Source organism: Apis mellifera, linkage group LG3 (genome assembly GCF_003254395.2).
Source record: "Apis mellifera strain DH4 linkage group LG3, Amel_HAv3.1, whole genome shotgun sequence".
Classification (NCBI taxonomy): domain Eukaryota; kingdom Metazoa; phylum Arthropoda; class Insecta; order Hymenoptera; family Apidae; genus Apis; species Apis mellifera.
In genome coordinates this window covers 3,974,127-3,996,704 of record NC_037640.1, presented here as the reverse complement: position 1 = coordinate 3,996,704, position 22,578 = coordinate 3,974,127, and the positions used below count along the sequence as shown (strand labels likewise).

Sequence of the window (22,578 nt, the reverse complement as noted above, 5' to 3'; positions counted from 1 at the left end):
TTTAATATCATCGATTAAAATTATTCGAATTCTACGCGCATTTCGATATTCGATCATATTAATTGCCGACTAATAATCGTTAAATTGCATCGATCGTTCAACGCATAACAAGGATGCATAGTGATATATAAACTGGAACGGTGAATTATTAATTCGAAACAATCCGATTGACGAGGGAGAATAATGAGGCCGCATGCATCAACCATTCTCCCGACTGTTTACTTATTGCCGCGTGTGCTATTACAAAGGAACTCGGTATCTACCTTCGTTTCTCGGCTACTGGCTGCTAAGTGGCTCGTTTCAATGGAAAATACTCCGCTAATAAACGTTAATTTAATCGTATCGAATGTAACAGTTATCCGCTCTTAACAACTTTTTATTAACAAGAATTTTAGTTTCGATCATTTTACAATTTTCAATATTCATATATGAATTCTTCGAAGAAAATTCGAAATAGAATTCTCGATTGAAATCCTTTTCATAATTTTTTTTAATTAATTCGTCGATTTAAAATTAATTCTACAAATGTGAAAAGTAATTTTATTTATATGTATTTCTTGATCGTTAATTTTATATAACTTAGAAAGTCTACATTAATTAATTTTCCTTCATAAATTGTTTCAAAAGAGAATCAAAACTCAAAGAAGATTTTAATTAAATTATATTTTCTTCACAACATTGTTTTTCTCTAAAGTAAAATTTTGTTATTTCTACGAATACAATCGGTATGATTCTCTTGGATGGAGAAAGAGAGAAGGAAAATTAATGAGAATAATAATATTAAAAGCGTGGGATGGCAAGAGTGCATCCAATGACATTTTCCTCGCGGCACGTTCACGCCTATCTGCTGGCAAGAATCGCGCGCGTGCATACGAACGCTTCGTTACATTCTCGAAGACAACCTCGAGGCCAGGATCTCCGACTTTCTCTCATCTCCGTGCATCCATCTTAGGTGTGCGGTTGCATATGCACGGAATGCTGCTGCTGACCGATAAACACCCGTGACGATCAAAGCGATCAAAGGCTGATCAATTACCTTTTCATGGCGCCTTCTACGAATTTTTTCTACGAATGGTATTCGATTCGATTCAAATTGCTTCTGAAATTTCAGGAATGCTTGAATTTTTCATCCTTTCTTTATCGCGTGAATGCATAATAAATCGTATCAATCACTCTATTTTGTCCTCCTTTCTTTGAATTCTTCTTTGAATATTTCAGCTAGAATTTAGTTTCTTTAGGATGAAAAAATTTCAGAGTTAATTCCGATTCAAGATCCTCCAAAAATCTATATAGAACTTTTTAAAATATTCTGAAATAAGAAAATGTTACGTTTGTTAGTAAAAAGAGCGATAATTTAATTCAATAAAGAATTCTATTTTTTTAAATTCATTTTTTTTTTTTTTTTGCGAATTTAAATTGCTAAACCTTACAAGAATTCTTCGTGTTACGTTTAACCGAGTTTCAACATACCTGCTTAAGGTGAATGAATTAGTATGAAAGGGAGAACACCGAATTCCAGCGCATACCTGTACATATATGCGAATAGGAGAAGGGTCTGTAATTCCAAGTACCACCTGCTCCGATCGTAGATTCAACATCGCGTATCCTATATTTTGTTTCTTTTTCATTTCGAATATTCTTTGGAATTTTTTACGAAAAAAAAAAAATATTCTCTGCAAAAGATTAATAACAATTAATAACATTATAATCAGATGTATATCGAAATATTCATAAGCCATATCCGATTGTTAAACTAATCAATTTTTAAACATTTTATTTAAAGAACACTTTGAGGGATACAGACGACGATCACGAGTGCTTCTTCGTCTTTCTGTTTCGGAGACTATTCTGTTTAACAGAGGTTCGGCGAGTTTATGCAAAATTGGAAATCGCCGTGAATACTAAAACTGCTTGGAAACGTGTTACTCTCATCGCTAGTCCCCGATGCATCGCGGCTGCAGCTGCCCGCTCTGTGTGACAGCTGCAGCTTTTTACTCACTGCACTGGTTACTCTGGTTTCCATGTGCGGAAGACGTCGGACACGGCATCGTGATCGTGCTGGTCGCACGCCACTGGCCGATAAAAAGACCGTGGAAAAAGAGAGGGAAACGACGCAATATGATATCCTATTACACATATAAATTATAACAATATATAATTACCAGTAGACAACTTTTTCATTCTTCCATCCAATGTCGATTGATCTTAAGGATTGGTTACTCGTATGGAAATGATCAAATAAATTTCCGTGTAATTTGTGTTTACGTGTTTCATCGTGCACATTTGATGCGTTTTATTTGTGGATCTTTTAGAGAATAATAACCCGAGTATTGTGATTAATTCCACGCGTTGTTTGGAACTCGTAGTCCTTGAAGTGTATGCGCGTATTTCGATAAAGGTATTCAATATTTCGATATTTCATGTGGTGGGCGGCGTGTCACGATATTCTATATCCTGTTTATTGCAAATTAGTTGGAACTGAAAGATAAAGTTTCATTGTGGGACACGAATATATTGAATAATTCTTAATGAGAAAGATAGTTAAAATAGAATTCTGTTGAAACAAAATTGATTTCTTGTTTTGATTATAAATTAAGATTTTTGTATGTTCCATTGTCATTATATTATCACAATCTTGTAATAAACAGAATGTTTTAATAATTATAATGTTCTCCAGTAATCATCTCAATTTTCCGTTCAACTTTTCAAATTTTTAATTCTATGAAATTATGTGTCTCGTTAATCCTGTGATCAGATTGTGATAAAAATAAATTTATTCGGTAATTTCATTTAATAGACAATGGGCATTGTTAATTGTTATATAAGATAATCATTCAACAGATATGATGAGTATCAATTCATTCCAAATTTGAATATCATCCAAAAATCTTCTTATCAGAGTTCTTAAACTTATTCACATTATCTCATTATTATTCATATTATCAATTCAACGAGTACAACATAATTTCACGTAACAGCACTCAATCAAAGCAGTGAACTGTATTTAAAATCTTCTACGTTAAATTATTCGCAAATTCACTTCAAAAAGAATAATCGAATTCTGGATAATTTTGAACAGCAGCCAGAAACGTGTACCAAAGCTCGACACGGGTATGAGAGACATCTGGCCAGTGATCCATCCGAAAATGCACCAGATGCAGGTGCATCCTCGATCCGTGCAAGCGGCGCGTTCCTCTGTGATTTCATCGTTATTTTGTCCAGTCGAGTTGAGTTCGAAAGGTTTCTTTCCACGTTGAAAATTTGGGGTGATTTCAAAGTTGAGGCGGACAGATGTTGTGCACGCTCTCGAAGATGTTCAACGTCTGAGATATATCGTTGATACTCAGATTTCGCTTTTCCCTCTGCGTAAGATTGAATTGCTCGTGGAAATGTTACAGTCAGTTATCTAGATCGAGATCCTGATAGTTTAGATCGATGGAAAGAAGGAAACGGAATGGCGGTCGAATATTCATGATCCTTAATTACACTGTTGGAGATCGAAATAAGAGAAAGATGTCGTGTGATGATAAATTGTTGGTTGATTCTTTTGTGGTGTTAGGTAAATTGAGGGAAATACTTGCTGAAATTTCCTGTTGAGAATTATAGAAGGTGGATTTCTACGATATTTTAGCCGTTGCGTAACTTTTTTTAATTCTTCTATCCATGTCTGTGTGATATCACTAGAAAATTTAATTTTAAATGAGTAATAAAGAAAAAAAGGTATGATAAAAATAAATGATCGAAAAAAATTGAAAAAAGAATTTTATAGAATTGGACAATAGCAATAAAAGAAAAAAGATTTAAAGTAAAATTAATAGATAGAGGATTGAAAAACGAAAACAAGTAAAATTATGAATTGATTAAAGAATTTTTTTAATTTTTCCGTGTATACAATCTTAGATATAATCTTAGATAATGAAATTAATTTCCAAAATTAAAATTCATATCTAACGTAATTGAATTTAATTTTAATTTAATTTAATATAATTTAACTTCTTAAATTATACACGGAAAAATTAAAAAAAGCAAATTAAGTTCATTACCCATGAATAGTAGAAATTTATGTAATAACTTATGCGTGCCCTCGTAAAACAAGCAACGAATAAACAGAATGTATTTTCCTTATGAAAAAATAGTCAAAGAAATAATATAACTGCGTTTCTCGTTTCGCTCGCCGAGTGAACGACGTGAATTCGAATTAACCGTTGTTTTATGCGAATAGCTGACGCACTTGCAGCACGAATGGATATATTCGAGAAGGTTGGTTGGAGGTTGAGACACAAGATGAACTGGTGCCTATCCTTTCACTTGGCCGTTTTGTGATACGAACCTCCCTACTTGCGAATGGTACTTAAACGTGTGTGCGTCCGTTTATCCTTAAGGCCGATTACACAACCAAGCGAATACAGGGTGTCCCGTTTGCTCGGAATTCCTGCCACTTTCCCGATATAGTATCTAACATTTCAAGGATTTTGCTCGTTGCAACGTTACCTCGAACTGAAGAAATTTTCATTGATGAACCTTAAAAAGAGAAATATCGAGATTAAAGAGAGATCAAATTTGTAATTTTTATTAGAATCATTCAATTATTCTAACTTTTGATTGTTTCGAAGTGAATGAAAAATTGGAAAATTTATGATATTCATATTAAGAGTTTAATTATATACTCGATTAATTATATTCATGACGTGTTTTATAGGATATATTAGAGAAAGAGAATTTACGATTCTTGTACTTCTTCGTCATTTAAATAACAAATAAACCACCCTATATATATTTCCAGTCAAAGTTCATTAAACCCGCAACAACTTTCATCATCTTCTTTCACAAAATATTCACTTCAATACTGACAAACATACCGATGATAACAAACATCGAACAAACTTTTTAGGTTAACAATTTGTCGAGTTTGGGAACAAAGAATTCCGACAAATTGGAACAATGCAAGTTCCCAGAGATGCTCAAGGTAGTGGAAAACGATTATATAGTAGCTCCACGAACTAACGACTTTCTTAAATATATTGCTTGAAGGCAAGAAGATGCACTTAAAGCCATTTGTTGAGAATTCGCCTGTAAGTTGTCAGTACTGCTTTCGTGTTAATGGCTCGAGTGGAATGCATAGATTCCACGGACAAACTTGAAACTTTATGTGAATATCACGTCGAGATTTATTTCTCGATCGTATGCGAGAAAAGAAGATCGAATAGTTTCGAAGAATTATCGACTCAACGAAATATTGGATCGTCCATTATAGGTTGGAAAAGGATGAGTTTCGTAACAACCACCGTGTGATGAGCCGGTTACAATGTAATTGCGCCGGATAAGCGGCCAATCTCTCGAAACCGGTCGTAATAGTTTCGACTTCCGGTCTCCCGCCGGATCAACCGAATCACTATGGCTTTCGTCAATGAATGAATACGATGAATTAATGAAAAACGTCATCTTGAATTCGAATATTGGATCGTGTACAAATTTAATTATCTATCTTCTTATTACATTTATTTTTTGCATTGTGTCAATTTGATACCAAGAGATAAATTAAATTGAAAAAATTAATAAGTAATGAAACTCAATAAATCCAAAAAATAATATATTTCGAAGTATGTAATGAATTCGAAATAACAGGAAGTTTCAAAAGTAATTGGAAGCAATTGATAAATTGAAATCGATTTATTCCAAAAAACTGATAAATTCAAGAGATGTCTTGCCTCGAAATTATTTAACGAATTCAAGATGATTTAACTTTAGAGTAATAAATTTGAATGGTATTACGACTTGCAAAAATTGAGGTTAAATTAACGCTCATTACGATATATTTTATAATTGTTAATTAAGGTTAAGACGTTAAATTTAGAAGTGAAAATGATCTCTAAATTATTAGTAGCTAAATGATTTAATTAACTTCGAAGGAGATCAACTTTATTTTAATATTTAAATAAATTATTATTATTAATACCTTGATATAATCGTATTAAATTTCGTATTCATTTTTATTGATCGTTCTCCAATGCGATTTCAGGTTTAACCTTTTCTCCAAAGTACTTAAGTTAATTAAAGCCATTTAACAAGAAAAATTCGATCGAACTGAATAAAAATGAACCTCTCTGTATTTAAGTAGCCTATTAATTTCTTAGTTCAAACGAAGAAAAATAATCGATATACCAATTTTGCCAATTGTTTCGTTAAACCATTTCAATAATACTTTCCCACATATATACATATTGTCTATTTCATTTCCATGTATCTTTCTAAGAATCAACTTTTCAATTTGGTTGTCATAAAAATCAATATTATCACAATTTATTCCTCAATACATTCATGTAAAATCTCCTCCTAAAAATAGAAAATATTCATTTAAAGACTTCTGATCATTCAAAGAGTCAGGAAACACCATTCAAGAACTTACACATTATGATATACGAAACAATATTCAAATGTAAAAACCGTATAAAAATCTCAATAAAAACTTCTTATGGGCGATGTGTCAATGTGACGTAACAATACCAATCCATTATTATTCCCCATAAATACCGAAGAGAACGCGAAACAAAGAATAAATCTTCCATACCTGCAATTAACGACGAGAATATTTATGTTCCTCCGTCATTATACATGTACACCATCGAGTCGCGAAGAACCCTCGGGATACACGTGATACGTGACTACGTATACTCATCCAGGACCACGAGATTTCCCCCTCCAGGTGCCTGAAAGGGAGCAGATGTGCACGTGGACGCAGGAAGTTTAGTTTTACAGGAGGAGCAGCTGACCTACACCGCGCATTCCTCGTGCAAGAGGATGGTCTCGGTGGTTGGCTTCGAAAAAGGGGGGTTGATTGCTCCGTGGAGCTAGGTACGGCCTAGATATACACCCACATGTTGGCGCGGAAAGGAAAGGGGGGCCCCCTATTTGAGAGACCACTTCGTTAATGTGCACATTCATTTCCTCAATGCATACTTTCATTTCATGTTTTAAGGGATGCTTATTTGACACGGGAAATGAGCTCCCTTTTTCTTTTTTTTTTTTCTAAATCGTTTGTGAATATGAGTCATTGAGACTCAATATGAATCATTGAGAATATTGTTGTTCCCTTTAAAATCAAAGATTTATGATTATTTTTATTTTTTTCATTTTCTTTTCATTGGTTGTTGCAGATTTTTCAAACGAATTGCATATTTTCTTATATTTGTTTATATATGAATTAATATTATATATGAAGTAATATACACGTGAATTTTTTTTGATTAAACATTTCAAATGAAATGTTTTTTTTCACTTTTCATTGTAAATATATTAAGAAAAATTCAAAATTATATAATACTTTCGTTTATAGGAAATATAACATGTGTTATTATGAATTAATATATTAAAAAATTAAAAGAAAATTAAGAATCCATCCATATAAATTTTTATTATATAATGCGCTTCTTATCTTATAAAGTTTTTTTATCTTTTATAAATACCTATATATAAAGACTGATTATCTTACTTCCAAACATTCTCATTTATTGTCAATATCTAAAACATAATATCATTAGAATATCATTATCATTAGAAGGGTGCATATATAATTTTCCTTCCATCTTGCATAAATTCTTTTAAATTCCATAATTTTCTGGCACTATTACCTGAAAAAAGATAATCAAGCTGAAGAAAAACAGTAGAAAAATTTTTCAAAGAATTTCCTCCAAGAAATTCATAAGATTAAAGCTAAAACTGAAGGATTAAACCAATAATGATCTCCATAAGATGGTTTTTACCTCAATTCTGGAAGGACCGGAATGAGAACACGAGGCAGAAGTTAGACCATGAGAACGAGGTAATGGCATACGAGAGGAGAAGGTGGCAGAGGTGGGTGAAGAGGATGAGGAGGAGGCAGAAAAGCTGCCGGTCAGATTGTGAGCCAAGCGAGGAGGGTTGCAGCTGCTGTGACAGCTGCAGACTTCCCAATATTATTTGCTGGGCCGCTCCTATCCTCCGAATGGTCCCTCACGTAGCCTCTCCAGGTGCTGCTCGCATCGGCGCCTCGAAAAATCCTTCTTTGTTCGAGCTGAATACTCTATGCGCTGTCTCCCCTGTTCAATATCGATCTGGGATGAATGTTTATTGATTTCATGTTATATTGTGATGTGAAGAAAATTTATTTTTATTTCTGAAACGTGCATTAAAAATTATTTTTCTGAAGAGATATTGCACTTCATCTTTCTGTATGTTTGTATCAAGGAATTTTTTATTTAAAGTTTATGTAGAAAATGGAATATGTTTCATATTTTTTTAAGATTTTTTGCAATATATGTTATCTATGAGGAATTCCAAAGCAAGATTGATTTTCGATTGAATATTTATATCTAAATTTTTTAACAAATATATAATATCCAATACTTGTGAAATAATTTTATTCGCTTTAAAAATTACTTCATCATTGAATATCAATCGATTGCAATACAAAAAAAATTTATTTTCCTCCTTGAAGAGACATTCGTTCTCTTATAACTCATAAATCAGAATCATATTTTTTTTCTTAAAATAAAACATTTTGAAATTTATTCCTTTCTATATAATTATCTCCATCCAATATTATTCTTGATTCCAAGTTGATCAGTTTTAAAGCATAAAAAACATATTCAGTGCACGAATTATTGCGTAACCATCAACATATTCAGGTCGGTAGCTCGACCTTTCCCCAGTATGTACCTGTGCCGGATGCAAAACTGGACTAAACGTCAAGGAAACGTGTTGCTACCAGTGAACCTACGTAATCGTGATTTCCCTCGTGATTACAAAAAACGTGCACCATGGAATCCATGGAAAAATCATGAAACTGTCAGTTTCAAACCTGTTGACTATAAAAAGATCTACTATGATTTCGAACTTACAATATGGATTGTAGTTTGATAACTTGTAACATGTTTGACAACTTTCTACTTTGTTTTTTTACTTACAAAAACGATGGTGAATCATTAAATTCTCGTTCGAATCGCTCCATTTCCGTTTATCGACATGTAATCGAGTTGGTTTAGAATAGATCGGGATGATAAAAAGATGCCGATGAGAGGACGGTTTTTCTGAGTTCCGGTTGCATTGAGATATTCTGTGTGCTGGCGGTTCTGATAAGTCAGCATCTGGTCTGGAAATCGGAGAAACTGGTTATTAAGGATATCGGATCCCTTGACACGAGAAACGTTACGCACCAATTACATTAGTGTTCGATATTTCATCGTAAAAGTGGCCTGAATTGATATTGTTGGAAAATGCAACGTTCTGCACCATATTTTTTCATATTAGATCCAAATAGAAGATAATTTTTCAAATGAAAATTTTCTTTTGATTCGGGATATCTTTTTTGATGTATGAAATATTTAATTTTGCAATTTGTAATTCATGTACACTTATGGAAGTTCTTTTCAATTATCCTCATGTAGTGTACACACTTTAATATATTATATCTATATCGTATTTTTTCTAAAATATAAATAAATAAAATAAAATATTTCAGAAACTCAAATTGAAATCTGTAAAAAGTGATGTCGACGACAGGCATCGAAATTAATGTAAATTTACTCTTAAGAAAGAATGATTTTGATCTGAAGAGAGAAAAAAGAGGGGAGAGACACCTGCCCTATATATAAGAAGGGACGAAAAGGTGCGTGATCGTGAATATCATGTCTGTGAAATTATAGTATGTCCTTAGGGAATTAATACAACCTGACATAGCGCACCTGTTGCGAATTTTAAATAAAAGAATCCTTGTATTCAAACCATCACTATCATTCTTCTTTTCTCAACGTTTCTTTTTTCCTGTGAAAACAAGAGCTACAAATAAAAATGAAACAATAAATGCAAATGTACTTTGCTAGTAGAATATTACAATTAATAAAAAATAAATTCCATAGGAAACTGATTTGAATTTTTTGCCAAGAAAATTAATGATAATGCAATCATATCTTGTCTAGTTAAATTGATAAATTTCTTGAACTTTTTAATACAATATTAAAGCTTCTCACTTAAAAAAGAAAAACAACCCTATTTTGAATTATAATATTATTGTTATTTAAAATTTATATAATTTTATTAACAATTATGGAATTTATCTTAATAATTTAGTAATTCATTTTGAATTATTTTTACATAATATCAAATATCAAAATAATTTTCTTTATCATTCTTATAGATACATATACATTGTTCATACATATGTAAAAATAAAACAATGAATGAACAACGTTCACGATAATACTTCGTTATCCATCCAAGGTGAACAATGCTATTTATATGAGCTTGTCGAAGGCTTTAAATAGGAATCCTTACAATCGACTTCAACTATCCCTGACATAGCTCATAGTAATAACGTTTCTCTCGATCCGTTTCGATTTTTGAAATAGATTTCATTGTCTTCGACATCGTGATTGCATCAAATTAGGGATTGTCAAGAAATTGGATTATTCGCAAGAACATATGTTAAACCAATTAATATCGATTTAGAAAGTTATTTGAACGGAGCGTGCTTCGAATTTGAATTGTGAATTGGTCCCCTAAAAAGGTTCAGAATATATCAGACAGAGAAAAATGACGTACCCATTTATCTGATGGTCAATTGGAATTTTCTGGTCAAGGAAAATAGGGAACAGATGTGAATTCTTCAACTATGCGGGCTGAATTAAAAATTCAAATAGTTCTACGAATCTTTTGAATGCCCATAATGGATATGAACTCAAAGGGTAAAGCCACTGGTCGAAATTGTGTCGCTTAGACAAGTTATGGTGATAAAGGAATTGATTAAAGCATTAAATTGTACAATTCCTTAAATTAAATATCTGAAATCTTTTCATGAAAAAAGAAGAAATTCAGAGGGAAGAAATTTGAGGACGATATATTTCAATTGTTAAAGATTTTTTTATCTGTGGATGATTCAGAATAAATCAACTAACTGTTCTGTCTTCCTCTTTTTAAATCGTTTATTTTTCTGTTCCACTTATTCTGCTATTTCTCCACTGCATTCCATATGGCATAATTGTCTTTCATTTAACTATCACCATCTATAAATATAAAGAGATAATATATAAATGTGCTCTGTTTTCGATTGTCCTGGCAAAATAATGTCTCACCAAGATCGAAGGCGGAGTCTTCGCGGATGTTCCTTGTTAGAACGCTGGGGTACCGGTTTGTATAGCTGGCCAGAAGGCTCGATTCCGGTCTGGTGGGGGGAAGGTCGAAGAAGGCCGCAGCTGGCTAGATCCTGTCCGCGTACATACAGCTGAACGCGGTTGAATGTAAGGAACATACCTTGCCAGTTGGGCCTTACAATGTCGTTTTCCTCCCCTCCACCGTGACGGACCTGCAGTTGGCAACACGAGTATGTCTTTACCGATCACGAGTCGCTATCGGACAAATTCTTTGTCTTGGAAAGGGCGTCAGTAAGAGTACCGCTTTGATAGCGGCCACTTCGACTACCTGGTTCCAATCAACACATCAATAGTCTTGATTAGTTTTTGAAGTATCTATTGTAAAGGGAACATAGATAATTTTTCTTCAAACACATTTACTTGGATCTTTGAAATGATTTGGCCTCGATATTCCTCTTAACCTCTATTAAAAAATATTTAGTCAAACATTAGTTAATCTTAAAAATAATAAATTTTGTTGATACGTTTTTTAAAATTACTTTTTTTCTATTACTCTTTGTTTATTTGATTTATATAATTATTAATCTCATTAAAATGGAATAAGTTTGAGAAAAAATTAGAAAAAAAAAAATTAGAATAGAAAATATTGAATTCTATTATTTTTAATCATACCTTAAAATTGTTATCATATCGTTTATTACGTATATTGAATCGATGCGAATCCTAGATAAACCTTAAACGATTTCTAAACCGCGATCCATGAAGTCAGCGGCGATTGTACTTGTGCCACATATCCGATAATCTCTTTCACACGTTCCTTCATTCACCGTCTTTCCCTGGTCACTGTCCTTGTCTCATCAACACCATTAAACTTCTCTCGTTCTTCTCTTTTTCTTCGTTCACTGAAATAAAGAAAAAACAAGAAGGTAACATATTAGTTTGACGAAAAAAAGTTTATATCTCTTGAAAATTATATCGTGGTTGCGTTCGTCTTACGATATCATTTTATACAGTCTCGCTTCCTCTTATAATACGAACCACCCCATTAGCCATTTTCCACTATGCTCGTCCTTGTTTCGTACGCGTTGCTTCTCGCTTTCTATCGTATCTACCAATCAGCGCGCTTGGTCCAGCGGGCTGACGCGACCGTTCCACAGAGAGGACCGAACGACCGGACTGCGAACAGTCTGTCAGTAAACTTCGTGGCGTGCGTTGCTAGCGCGCGTGCTAGCAGACCGTTTCCATGCGTGTCACGACACGGATACACGCCAGCCGATCTCTCGAACTGCTTATTAATATTTATAAGCGGTTGGTTAACGCTTCAAAGTGAATTCATAGTTTGTGAAGATCAGGCTACAGAAGATTTGCGTCTGAACAAATGCCGACATCGAATTTCCTCGTTATTTCTTGTGTTTTGCCAATTTTTTAAACAATCGCGAGTGCCGGAACGCGCATTGAACTTACTGAATTAGATATATACGTACAGATAGTAGTATTACTGTATATTATATCGGTGAAATTTTGGAAAAGAAGAAAAAGATGGTGCGTGGTCTGTCGCAGTGGACGAAAACCTTGAGCTTCCCTGCGAGGGTGTCCCCCCAGAGGCCTGCCAAGGAGTCGAAAGGGTTTCATGTGAGCCCCAGTGCTAGTCCCACATCGCCACCCAGCCCTATCAACGACAACATGGACAAGGCGCCGATTATTACCGATGAGGTTAGAATCTCACTTTTTTTATTCTAACATATTTATCGTGGTTAATGGTAATGCTTTTTGGAAATTTAATCTATATTATATTAATGATGATTGATTTCATAAGAGAGAAAAATAATGGTAGATTGTGTAATTCTTTGTATATGTAAACATAAATGTGTTTTAGTTTCTGCAAAGTGAATAACCTCGTTTAAAGAAATATAAAAATTTAATTTTATATATTGTTTAACTTATAAATGATCTCAGTTAGGCATGCCAACTTCCACGTAGGTCATTCCTCGAATATACTGGAGCAGCGTTTCAAGTTTATCGTCATACGTGTTTCAGATAACGGTCTGTTGCTATACGCTTCAAGCAACCATGGTTTAATCGTCAGTTATATGCTGCATTTCAGTTCTTGCATTTGCACTTGTAGTGGCCTGTGCGTTTGTTTACTTTCACATTGATACTTCACATATTGATAGTTCATTAAAAAAAAGTATTACTAAATAAATGTGACATTAATTTATATTACTTCTAATTGAGATTTATCTCCCAATCATATTTATTTAAAGTTACTATAAAAACATATATTTTTTAATTTTTAGAAAATAACAAATTTTACTTACGTTCATTATTCGTTATATTCAATTTCATAACCATGTCGAACAGCCATGTAATTTAATCTTCATGCGAATAAAGGGAAACCGCAGAATGGGGGAAATCTATTATTGGACAAAACGGAAACAGAGGGTTGCGTTTCGATATCATTTACAACAGCACCATTCATGATTCTATATCGTTATTGGCATAGATTCAGTTTTCTACCTATACGCGCCCTTATTAATATATTATACATTAGTTCTTTTATTAAAGCAAATACATACCTTTGTAACCATTTGGTATCGATTTGTGAGCACTTTTGTCAGAAACAAAACATTGTATAAGTTGAAAAGGGAGAATTTTCGTATTCATTCTTTGAGTGCAGTCAAGCAATTCTAAATGCAAAACTAAATTATCCTTATGGCAGCTTTAATAATATAGTGTAATGTAGTGTAATAATTATTTTTTGAATACATGCTTCTTTACTAATATTTAATATTTTCTCTTAATATTCTTTTTTTTTTTTGTAAATTAATATGGCTATATTATCTATAAATTGCAAAAAATTTTAATTGTATAACACCACTAATCGAATAATCTTTCGTTAAAACAATTCCATGGATAAAAAAATCATGAAACAACAATGTTTCAACAGAATCGTAGACGAAACTACATAACCTCTTCTAACGCCATCTTTCTATCATGTCGATTGAATCGATTTATCTCGATAGTTAGAAATATATCGTTAAATTGTTTGCAATCTGATTTTTTTGAATCTGACTTCGTTCAGGATCGATTGTCTCTTTATTATCGATTTATTATCGATTGGATGATTATTCGATAATTATTCGATTACCAACTACGATGTGAATTTATCAATATCGAATTTAAAATATAATCGTTCCTCTTGAAATTATTCCTTATATTTTTTAAATTGTTCAAGGAATTGTTTTAAAATTATTAAAAATTGTCACATTATATATATATATTTAGATCGCTTCAAATGTTTGATTTATTATATTTTTGATCCTTTATTCTTTATGTGTTTGTATAACAAAATAAATGAAATTTATTCATGGGTAAACAAGGGATCGCTGGAAGTCACTTGACATTGTCACTGTCATCCCCTTGCCATATTGACCATGTATTTAAGGAATCGAGTTCATCTTTTTTGCGGTCGGTTTAATCGTTCTAGCCCCCTCAGCAACGCGTTGCCAACACACGTGCACGTCGTTTATGATTCTCTTTATACGAACACATTTGTGAACGATTGTACACAATGATTGGGAGTGCCAAGTTTCCGCAAGGGGTGATAGGGGATATTCGTTTGTGTAAACACAGCCTCAGAAGATGACAATGGCACGACTGTAGCCGCTTGACGGCACGTGCCTTACGTTAAAAGTTTCTTTTTTTCACACACTAATTCGTGTTATTGATGTGTCTAATCACATCAAATTAATAATCGTATTTAAAATAATAATTAGCATAATTATAATCTAATCTAATATTGTATTTATATATAAATAGTTTATGAACTGTTATGGCAAAATTAGGTTAAAAATCGTATTTTAACTTAAAAACATCTTTACTAGAAAAACGATCTGTTTCTGGATTTTACTAAACAGGTATATGCATATTACATGGACTAGTTTCAAGTATCATAGACAACTTGATGAATAAATCAGAGAAAACAAACTTATTTGCAGAATTTATATAACTGTTTTCACATAAATATGCATATTTAAAGAAACCTTAAATATATAAACATATTTAATCTTTTATTAAGAATATTAAAGAAATTCAATTTATTCGAAACAAATGGAAAAAAATAAGATAATATTTTTGTTTTTGTTATGATATCAACAACTTACGATCGATAAAAATTTAAAAAATCGTTCGATTTCGATAAAATATATCAACTGTAACTTTTACTTACCACAAAACTAAATTGAAACTGTGAATATGCAGAAATTTCGCGATAATGGACAAAAGTTTAGCCTCGTAACAGAAAACGCAAAGTCGCGGTTAAAGACGTTCAAGCGTTCTCGGGCTATATAAAATAAAGCGACAGCAAGAGCTGCCAGTGTCGATGAAGGTGGAGGCAAGAAAAGGACCGATGAAGACTGGTCCAAAGGCGGGGAAAGGCGACGGCGGAAGCGTGGGAACCGAGCGTAACAGATGGCCTCGGCTGCTTCCGAACCCGCTCGGCCTCTTTCGTGCACCTTCGTAGCATCGGATTTGCTTTCCGTTCTCGCGCGTTTCGTACGTTCTATGTATCGATGCAATTCGATTCTGCAAAAATTTAAATAATTAGATTCGATAATTTTCTTGTGAATTATTATTGTTAGTATACAATATTTAGATTTACTATCTTTTTTAATTTTAAACAGGATAATCGAAAAAATTGCGAAATGTTCAAGAAATCGATAAAATGAATATTTTAATTTTCGAAGAAAAAAATATTAAATTGACACGTAGGTCGCAAAACATGTTTACTGTCATCATGAGATAAAGAAATAAATAATATTAAAAGAAATAAGATTATGTAATTAACTTACGAAATGTATATCATTCGATTGACAGCGAAGAATAGATTGAGAGGTTAACAATGATGTAAAGTCTCAGGAGGCATTCAGATATATTTTAACATGTTTGCAGTCATATTATTGTATGTAGTAATAAAATCGAATTATTTTTAGATCTAATTTGAATTCCAATGAATTTAACCAATCAATCACGAAATTTCAGGAGTTAGAAACTGATGACAATACAGGAAATTGTCAGAGGAAATATCACAAATACATAATCTTCAGGAAATAATATGCTTATGTAGAAATCGTTGTATCACATCATTTTAGTTATCTTGCTTCACTATGGTTCTTGCTGACCTACGGGATCATTAAAACAGTTTAATGAACAGTGATATTATCACAGTTTAATGAAGAATGATATATATATATATAAACGCATTACAAGAAACTCTCTGTTTCCTTTCATGTTTGCATTTTAATAACTGTCAGAAATAATTATGAGCTCTTGTTTTAAAAAATCTTTAAAAAGTGAGGACTGTCATCATTCTATTTTCTCAATTATTTAATTGCAAATTATTTTACAATCCAATCATATTGATTTCTTTATTACTTTTTACAGGACAATTGGCTCTGGATAATTCCTAAAAATATAGCTAAATTAATTGTCTGTGAGAGTTATCTCCAATTAGTTTTTATTAAGTTACATATGAAGAGTGATTCTTGACTTTTATTTAGCAATATAAGATAACGCCAAATACTTACAAGTCGCTGTAATTACTTCGTGTTAATTTAAAAGCAATCCCCGTCTCCCTTCTCATAGAAGCCACCGCCTTCTTTGCGACCGGAAGTTGCCATGATGCCTGTTTCTTCCAGTATTGTTCCCTCTACGCATTCCATTGTAATGAACAATTTCTATCTTTTTCTGATACTGTATGATTTAAGAAAATAGATATATAAAACAATCAATAATAGAAATTACGAGTATTAAGAGTATTTAAACAATTTATATCTCTTAAACACGTAATATTTATTCATAGTTCAAGAATTTCTAATTTCTTTAAATACTGATAATAAATTATGATTGTCAGTGATTAATATTAATATAGCAACTATTATGTGTGCTTATTTACGTAATGATTGGACTGTCTCTGGTATCTTCTGATTGCAATATTACGAATACATTTATTTATATTTATTTTTGTTAAGATTATGGGTAAAAATACAATGATCATGAATCCTGATATGACATCACAGAGAATGAACCGCATTTTGGTCGAAATTTAAAAGTTTGTAGATTCCTATGACTAGATAAGATACCAGAAAAACATGCTCGAAAGATAAAAGGCTATCGGTAAGCTTTTACTTGGAAATCTATCGCTCCAGTCGTCTTCTTAAATATAACATCCGAATGGAATTTGTACACAAAAATATATCTAAATCGGTCATTTATAAATGTATATTATTTTGAGTGTGATTTGAAAAAATCATTAATCATTAATTTTGAAAAAAATTCCAGAAACAATCACACATTTTACTTAATTCTTAATTACATTGTTTTTAAATGTAATTGTTCGTTTGAATATAAGTATATAAGTACATATTTTGATCGTATCTTCGAATAAAAATTTATTTTTTTATTTTTTAGAATGTTTTAAACGAGATACAACTATCAAAACTGTTTGAAATTAAAATGACCTTGTTGAAATTCTAAAATTATGCTCGTTCATGGGTCGTGAACTTCTTTTGGAACCCCTTAAATTTTATGTTACGACTCTTTGGTGTTCGTTCCATGAGAACAAAGAAAGGAATGTTCTATTTTTTCCAATGTCAAGAAAAATCTTCAACGATAGAGAAATGAAAGTTTTCTCTTTCCATCGACTTTTCTCGCTTTAGTGAAAAAAACCGGTGAACCTGATCTTAATTAACAATCCATTGTGTGATTAATCCATGCAAAATCTATGTGTGAAATTCATGGATCACCAAGATTACCACTAGGAAATCGTTGAATGCCATCCCACGATCTCTAATTTATAGGATTTGAAGTGTACAGGCGAGCCCGGATAAATCATGAGATCTCTGTAACCGACCGGAAGTTTTTCTTTCGCACGCGATCATCTTGTCTTCCTCCGGCTAGAATGATCGATCCGCAAATAGCGATTCTAACGACGGGAAACTCGAAATCAAGCGTACAACCCGTAATTATTGAAATTAACGTGCATTTCACTCGTGTAAAATAATGGTTTGATACAAACTGCATACAACAGTCGAAAAATCGATTTTTAATTCGTTGATACGTAATTCGATCATTCATAATAAAATATTATGTGTATTAATCATCAGACATGATATATTTGGAATAAATGAAAGCTACGTTTTTAAATAAACACGAAATGATATAAAAATTGAAAGATTGTAATAATGAATCTTCTCAATGATTCATTATGTTTTTCTTAACGTTTTTCTCGAAAAATTTAATGAAAATTTAAATAATGATATCAATGGATTATAAAAAAGAAACGATCGAAATTACGAATTCTGTGAACTGGGTTTGTTGAGGAATTTTACCGAGTTTGAAACAGATTAAAACAAGCGATTCGAGAGATATGATATGTTAATCTTATAGTCATCGGGTTGTCAAGGTCGCATGGTTTCGAGTTGACGAAAAAAAAAAAAAAATGAGATTCACCCGTTGGATTCGAATGCGTAACCATCATGTTCGTGCATCGCTAATATCAGTGGAAGATTTTTCGAATACCGGACACTCTCGTCAGACTGCTTTCCGTTTCATTAAAATACTGTGCGTTCCTTGCCTGATGTATCAGTTCTGGAAGAATCGAATTTTATAAATGTATTTTTAAAAATTATTTGCATTTTAAAAAATATCCACTGACGATACAATAATTACCATTCTTTCTTCGTTTCTTTACAGAATCTTATTAGTTTTTTTATCTATCTATTTCAAAATGAAGGCAACTTCGCGTAAAATTCTGAAGATCTTGAATGCATGAAAAAGAATTATTAAAAAAATTGAAGCATACACATCGAATTCTTGAATAAATTCTATTACCTGTTTCCCTGTGTTAAAATGGCTATTTAACGATTTTCCTCGTTTCTAGAGAATTTTCACACGGCAGACCGAGTTAGAAAATTCCTGCGGGACCGCATAACGCAGAGATGATCATCGTCCTCGAGAATAAGTGGAACGTACGCGAAGATTGTGTCCGTTATTTCGCTGTGACGTCACAACGACTTGTAACCGCTGTAAGAACGCTATGGAGAGAAACTACCCGTGATGTCAGCCTCGCGATGCTTCGTGTCGGTATTCTAATTTGCTTGTTCAAGCATTATAATGTTTCGTGGAATCAGATGCATGAATTCATTTGGATTCATCGCTATTCAATCAGAGGAACCTCTTTTAAACATTTAATCGTTCGATTTGACAAGTAGTTAACATTAATAAATTAATGATAAATAATGACAGTAGATATTTTATTTTATATCGTGTTATTTTATTATGCTATATTTTTAGAAAAACTTCTTTTAAAGATATAATTTCTTGATAAAAGTATCTATCGGTGAATTGAGATTATTGGATTTATTTATTAATTTATATTATCACTTGCAGTTAGAGGAATTAGAAATCCAATTATTACAGATTATTAAATATCGTATCTTGAGATTTAAAATGATTGGAAGTTTTTTAAGATTGAATAATCGATATTTATATTCCTGTTTTTCGAGGAATTTAGAATTGGAAATATTCGTTGTATATGCCAGGAATATTTGAATCTTTTATGAATGAGACTTTTGATTGTTTTAAAACTAAGAATTTACTATATTTATATACACATTTGAATTTACGAAGTTAATAGCATAGTTTGTTTATTTGACAGAGCTTCGATCGTTTTAACTTATTAAGTTGTCGAATGAAGCGGCGTTTGTTTCAATGCAAATATTTAAATTTGAATTCAATTTATTGTTGAATTTAAATACGTCGAATTCATACGATTAAAACACGAAATTCCAATCTTTGATACATCGATCTTTGATATTTGCGAAGACGCATCATTTTATTATCAAACTTTCCAACTTATGTAACATTATACTTTCGGTAATACAATTTTCTGTTGCCGCTTAGTTTCCCAAGAGAAAGCACCGTCTCGTTTTGACGGTATTACGGAACTTGCGCAACGCGAGATCGTTGCCCGCCGTTGGCTTAATTGGCCGCTCTTTGTTTTAATTAATTCGTCGCCTGGCTTCCTTTCGATTGTTCCAAACTCTACCTCTAATGGTACACGCTTCACCAATTCTACGAAGTCACGTCATTATCTTTCTAATTAAACATAATCCATCATCGCCGCAGAAGGATACACTTATCAGTTGCCATGTATTCATCACAAAGAATAATCTTTCCGACGTAAAATATTTATTTCAAAAGAAATTGTATATATTTTAAATATGTAATACTTTTCATACTTATTTTCTTCTTTTTTATTCTTTTTTATTCTTTTTTATCACAGAAAAAGAAATAAATTTTGGATTCAACGTTCCAATTTATATAATTACATCATTACAATTACAAAATTTCATTATTTTACATGCAATTAACATAATTTTTTTTTATAAATTTAATTATTGTATATTCCAAAATTTTAATGCATGTCTATTCTATTTTTCAGTTCACAAATCATATATATATATATATATATATAAAAGTGCGTGATTATCCAATCATATCTCTGAAAAAAAAAAAACAACTTTTTAGCTATAAATAACCGAAACTCGAATTTCAACATACCATATACAGAGAAAGATTTTCCATTTTAGGACGAAAAGTCGTAGACAAATGAACAAAGGCTATAAAGTAGAAGACCGTAAAGTGAAATGAAGTCTCGATCACGACCAGTGCAAGTGTATTTTTCCCGGTATTATGGCGTGGTCGGTTCTTATTTCTTTGTGTTCTTCCTTTTTTTTTTTCGCAATCTCGAAACTGAAGAGGTAGGTCTGTCTCTTCCATTCCCGGCGGTGTTTATATCGCGCCGGCGGTGGCTGGTTGCGTTAGGTTCCTCGACCTTGCCGGTCGTGCAGGTTTCAACTTGCAGGCACCTACAGACATCTATACTGGGTGTACCTGCGTGAAAATGTCTGATTCGAAGCCCAATGTATCGGCGCGGGATATCTGAAAGATGAAAGCTATATTAATGAGCATCAAATTATTAATGATTGAAAGGATTGAATCTGAGGAAATCCTTGATCGAGTATTGTGATTTATTTAATTTCTGATACTTGTGGTATAATCTTGATAAATTCTTGCACGATGAACTTTCCTATGAGTCTAAAGCCTCAGCAATGAACAGTTTTTGAGAGATTTTATACCCTTTTTATTACGCCCATTATGTCTCTTGGGAACAAAAATTTTTTCCAGTGAAAATGATTATTAAAAGTTCCTTGTAATAGTTTCTTTTTTTTTGGAAAATTATTGTATGATCGTTTCACAAGCAAGTTGAGGAATTCTGAAAATTTATTATAGAATCATTAGTATTAAGATATAGAAAGTAATTTTGAAGAGATCAAAAATACTTAAGAAGTATCATTTAAGTATTGGCATCCAAATGAATGAAATTCTATGTTGATTCATTCAAAAATAGCACTAGTTTTTGATTGTATCGTTGTCTAATAATTTGCAAAAGAATTGGATACTTTGAACAATGATATATTAAAAATCGTATCACGTATTAATAATAGAGCCAATAATTATTTCCATGCACGACGTAACGCGTTAAATTTAATTCCAGTTCTCTCGCCTCCTGCATGGTTCTCAGTACGGGTTCACCTCCTGCATCAGGGTTATTATTGAACCTCGCTATTTCCGAAAACCGTCACGACTTCTTCGTCGACTGCCATGGTCGATGGTTCTTCCTGGAACCAGAAACATGGCATAAAAATTCTAAAAAGATTTGTATGCCGCTTCCCATATGCTGTACCCATACCTCCTTTGTAATGGGGAAAGTCTTCCACGGACGGATTTAGATTTATTGGACAGTTGTTACACCGTCCATCGTTTGTTTTCCCGTGTATTTTCAGCCATTTTATCGCTTGTCCACTTCGAACATGCTCTGCATGAGCCTCTAAAGTGTTCTTATAGTCTATTTTAATCTACTTTAAATTTTGATTTAGTTAGGAATTAATTTAAATTCGTTACAGTATTAAAAAAAATGTAACGTTAAAATTCAATACCATTTTATCATATCTTGTACTTCTAAATATAATTCTAAATATAATTTAGAAAGGAAAAATATTCTTATTCTCTTCTCCTATATTTTATATACTTATCATTTATATAAAAATATAATGTTATCCTTCAATCTGCATATTTCAATTTTTAATATTATAATATTTCTTATTCAACACTAATTCTAATTTTATTCTGAAATTGAATAGTTATTGCTTTGAAAAAAAATTTTCACTAAATCTAAATTAGATTTGTAAAAATCTTGTAAAAACGTAAAAAATTTAAGTTAGCAGAAGTTTTTAGCAATATCTTAATGCTCATAATATCTCTGCAATATTATGACATCATCGTACGATATTGACAACTAGAAAATAAATAATAATCTTAAGTAGAAAATTAC

At 32.2% G+C, this 22,578-nt stretch overlaps 1 protein-coding gene and 4 long non-coding RNA genes across 13 annotated transcripts in view; 2 read left to right on the top strand and 3 right to left on the bottom strand.

The window, feature by feature from the left end:
* LOC408754 (TNF receptor-associated factor 4) overlaps window positions 1–22,578 on the top strand; it is a 30,097-nt gene that overhangs the window by 2,850 nt on the left and 4,669 nt on the right. For 2 of the 4 annotated variants that reach the window (XM_006559750.3, XM_026439837.1), the window contains one exon: window positions 12,684–12,836. The exons of 1 other annotated variant lie outside the window; for it this stretch is intronic. In XM_006559750.3, the coding sequence (XP_006559813.1) occupies window positions 12,807–12,836 (30 nt within the window). In that variant the 5' untranslated portion in view covers window positions 12,684–12,806. Of the gene's footprint in view, window positions 1–12,650; window positions 12,837–22,578 lie in introns of those variants that run through there. One more of the 4 variants, XM_392288.7, reaches the window with a different exon arrangement.
* LOC100576853 lies at window positions 649–7,196 on the bottom strand. The gene is made up of 6 exons (XR_119878.4): window positions 6,569–7,196; window positions 5,957–6,333; window positions 4,044–4,521; window positions 1,805–3,680; window positions 1,471–1,673; window positions 649–1,309 (listed from the first exon to the last, which is right to left on the bottom strand). It is a non-coding gene; the product is annotated as an uncharacterized LOC100576853 (long non-coding RNA).
* LOC107964204 lies at window positions 9,619–16,114 on the bottom strand. 3 transcript variants are annotated; one of them, XR_001702519.2, is made up of 9 exons: window positions 15,974–16,114; window positions 15,352–15,707; window positions 13,442–14,856; window positions 13,064–13,281; window positions 12,608–12,792; window positions 11,796–12,299; window positions 11,106–11,586; window positions 10,238–11,036; window positions 9,619–9,813 (listed from the first exon to the last, which is right to left on the bottom strand). It is a non-coding gene; the product is annotated as an uncharacterized LOC107964204 (long non-coding RNA). The 3 variants fall into 3 exon arrangements; XR_003304444.1 differs by having other exon boundaries at window positions 9,619–9,798; window positions 10,576–11,036; XR_003304445.1 differs by having other exon boundaries at window positions 9,619–9,798; window positions 10,929–11,036.
* Window positions 15,829–19,188, top strand: LOC102654815. Of its 3 annotated transcripts, none has more exons than XR_001702515.2 (4): window positions 15,829–15,889; window positions 15,999–16,083; window positions 16,164–16,474; window positions 16,566–16,921. It is a non-coding gene; the product is annotated as an uncharacterized LOC102654815 (long non-coding RNA). The 3 variants fall into 3 exon arrangements; XR_001702517.2 differs by lacking the exon at window positions 15,829–15,889 and adding an exon at window positions 19,063–19,188 and having other exon boundaries at window positions 16,566–16,844; XR_001702514.2 differs by lacking the exon at window positions 15,829–15,889 and adding an exon at window positions 17,592–17,606 and having other exon boundaries at window positions 16,566–16,844.
* LOC107964015 lies at window positions 20,603–22,244 on the bottom strand. Of its 2 annotated transcripts, XR_003304446.1 has the most exons (5): window positions 22,184–22,244; window positions 21,937–22,105; window positions 21,233–21,865; window positions 20,745–21,125; window positions 20,603–20,685 (listed from the first exon to the last, which is right to left on the bottom strand). It is a non-coding gene; the product is annotated as an uncharacterized LOC107964015 (long non-coding RNA). The 2 variants fall into 2 exon arrangements; XR_001702513.2 differs by having other exon boundaries at window positions 21,937–22,191.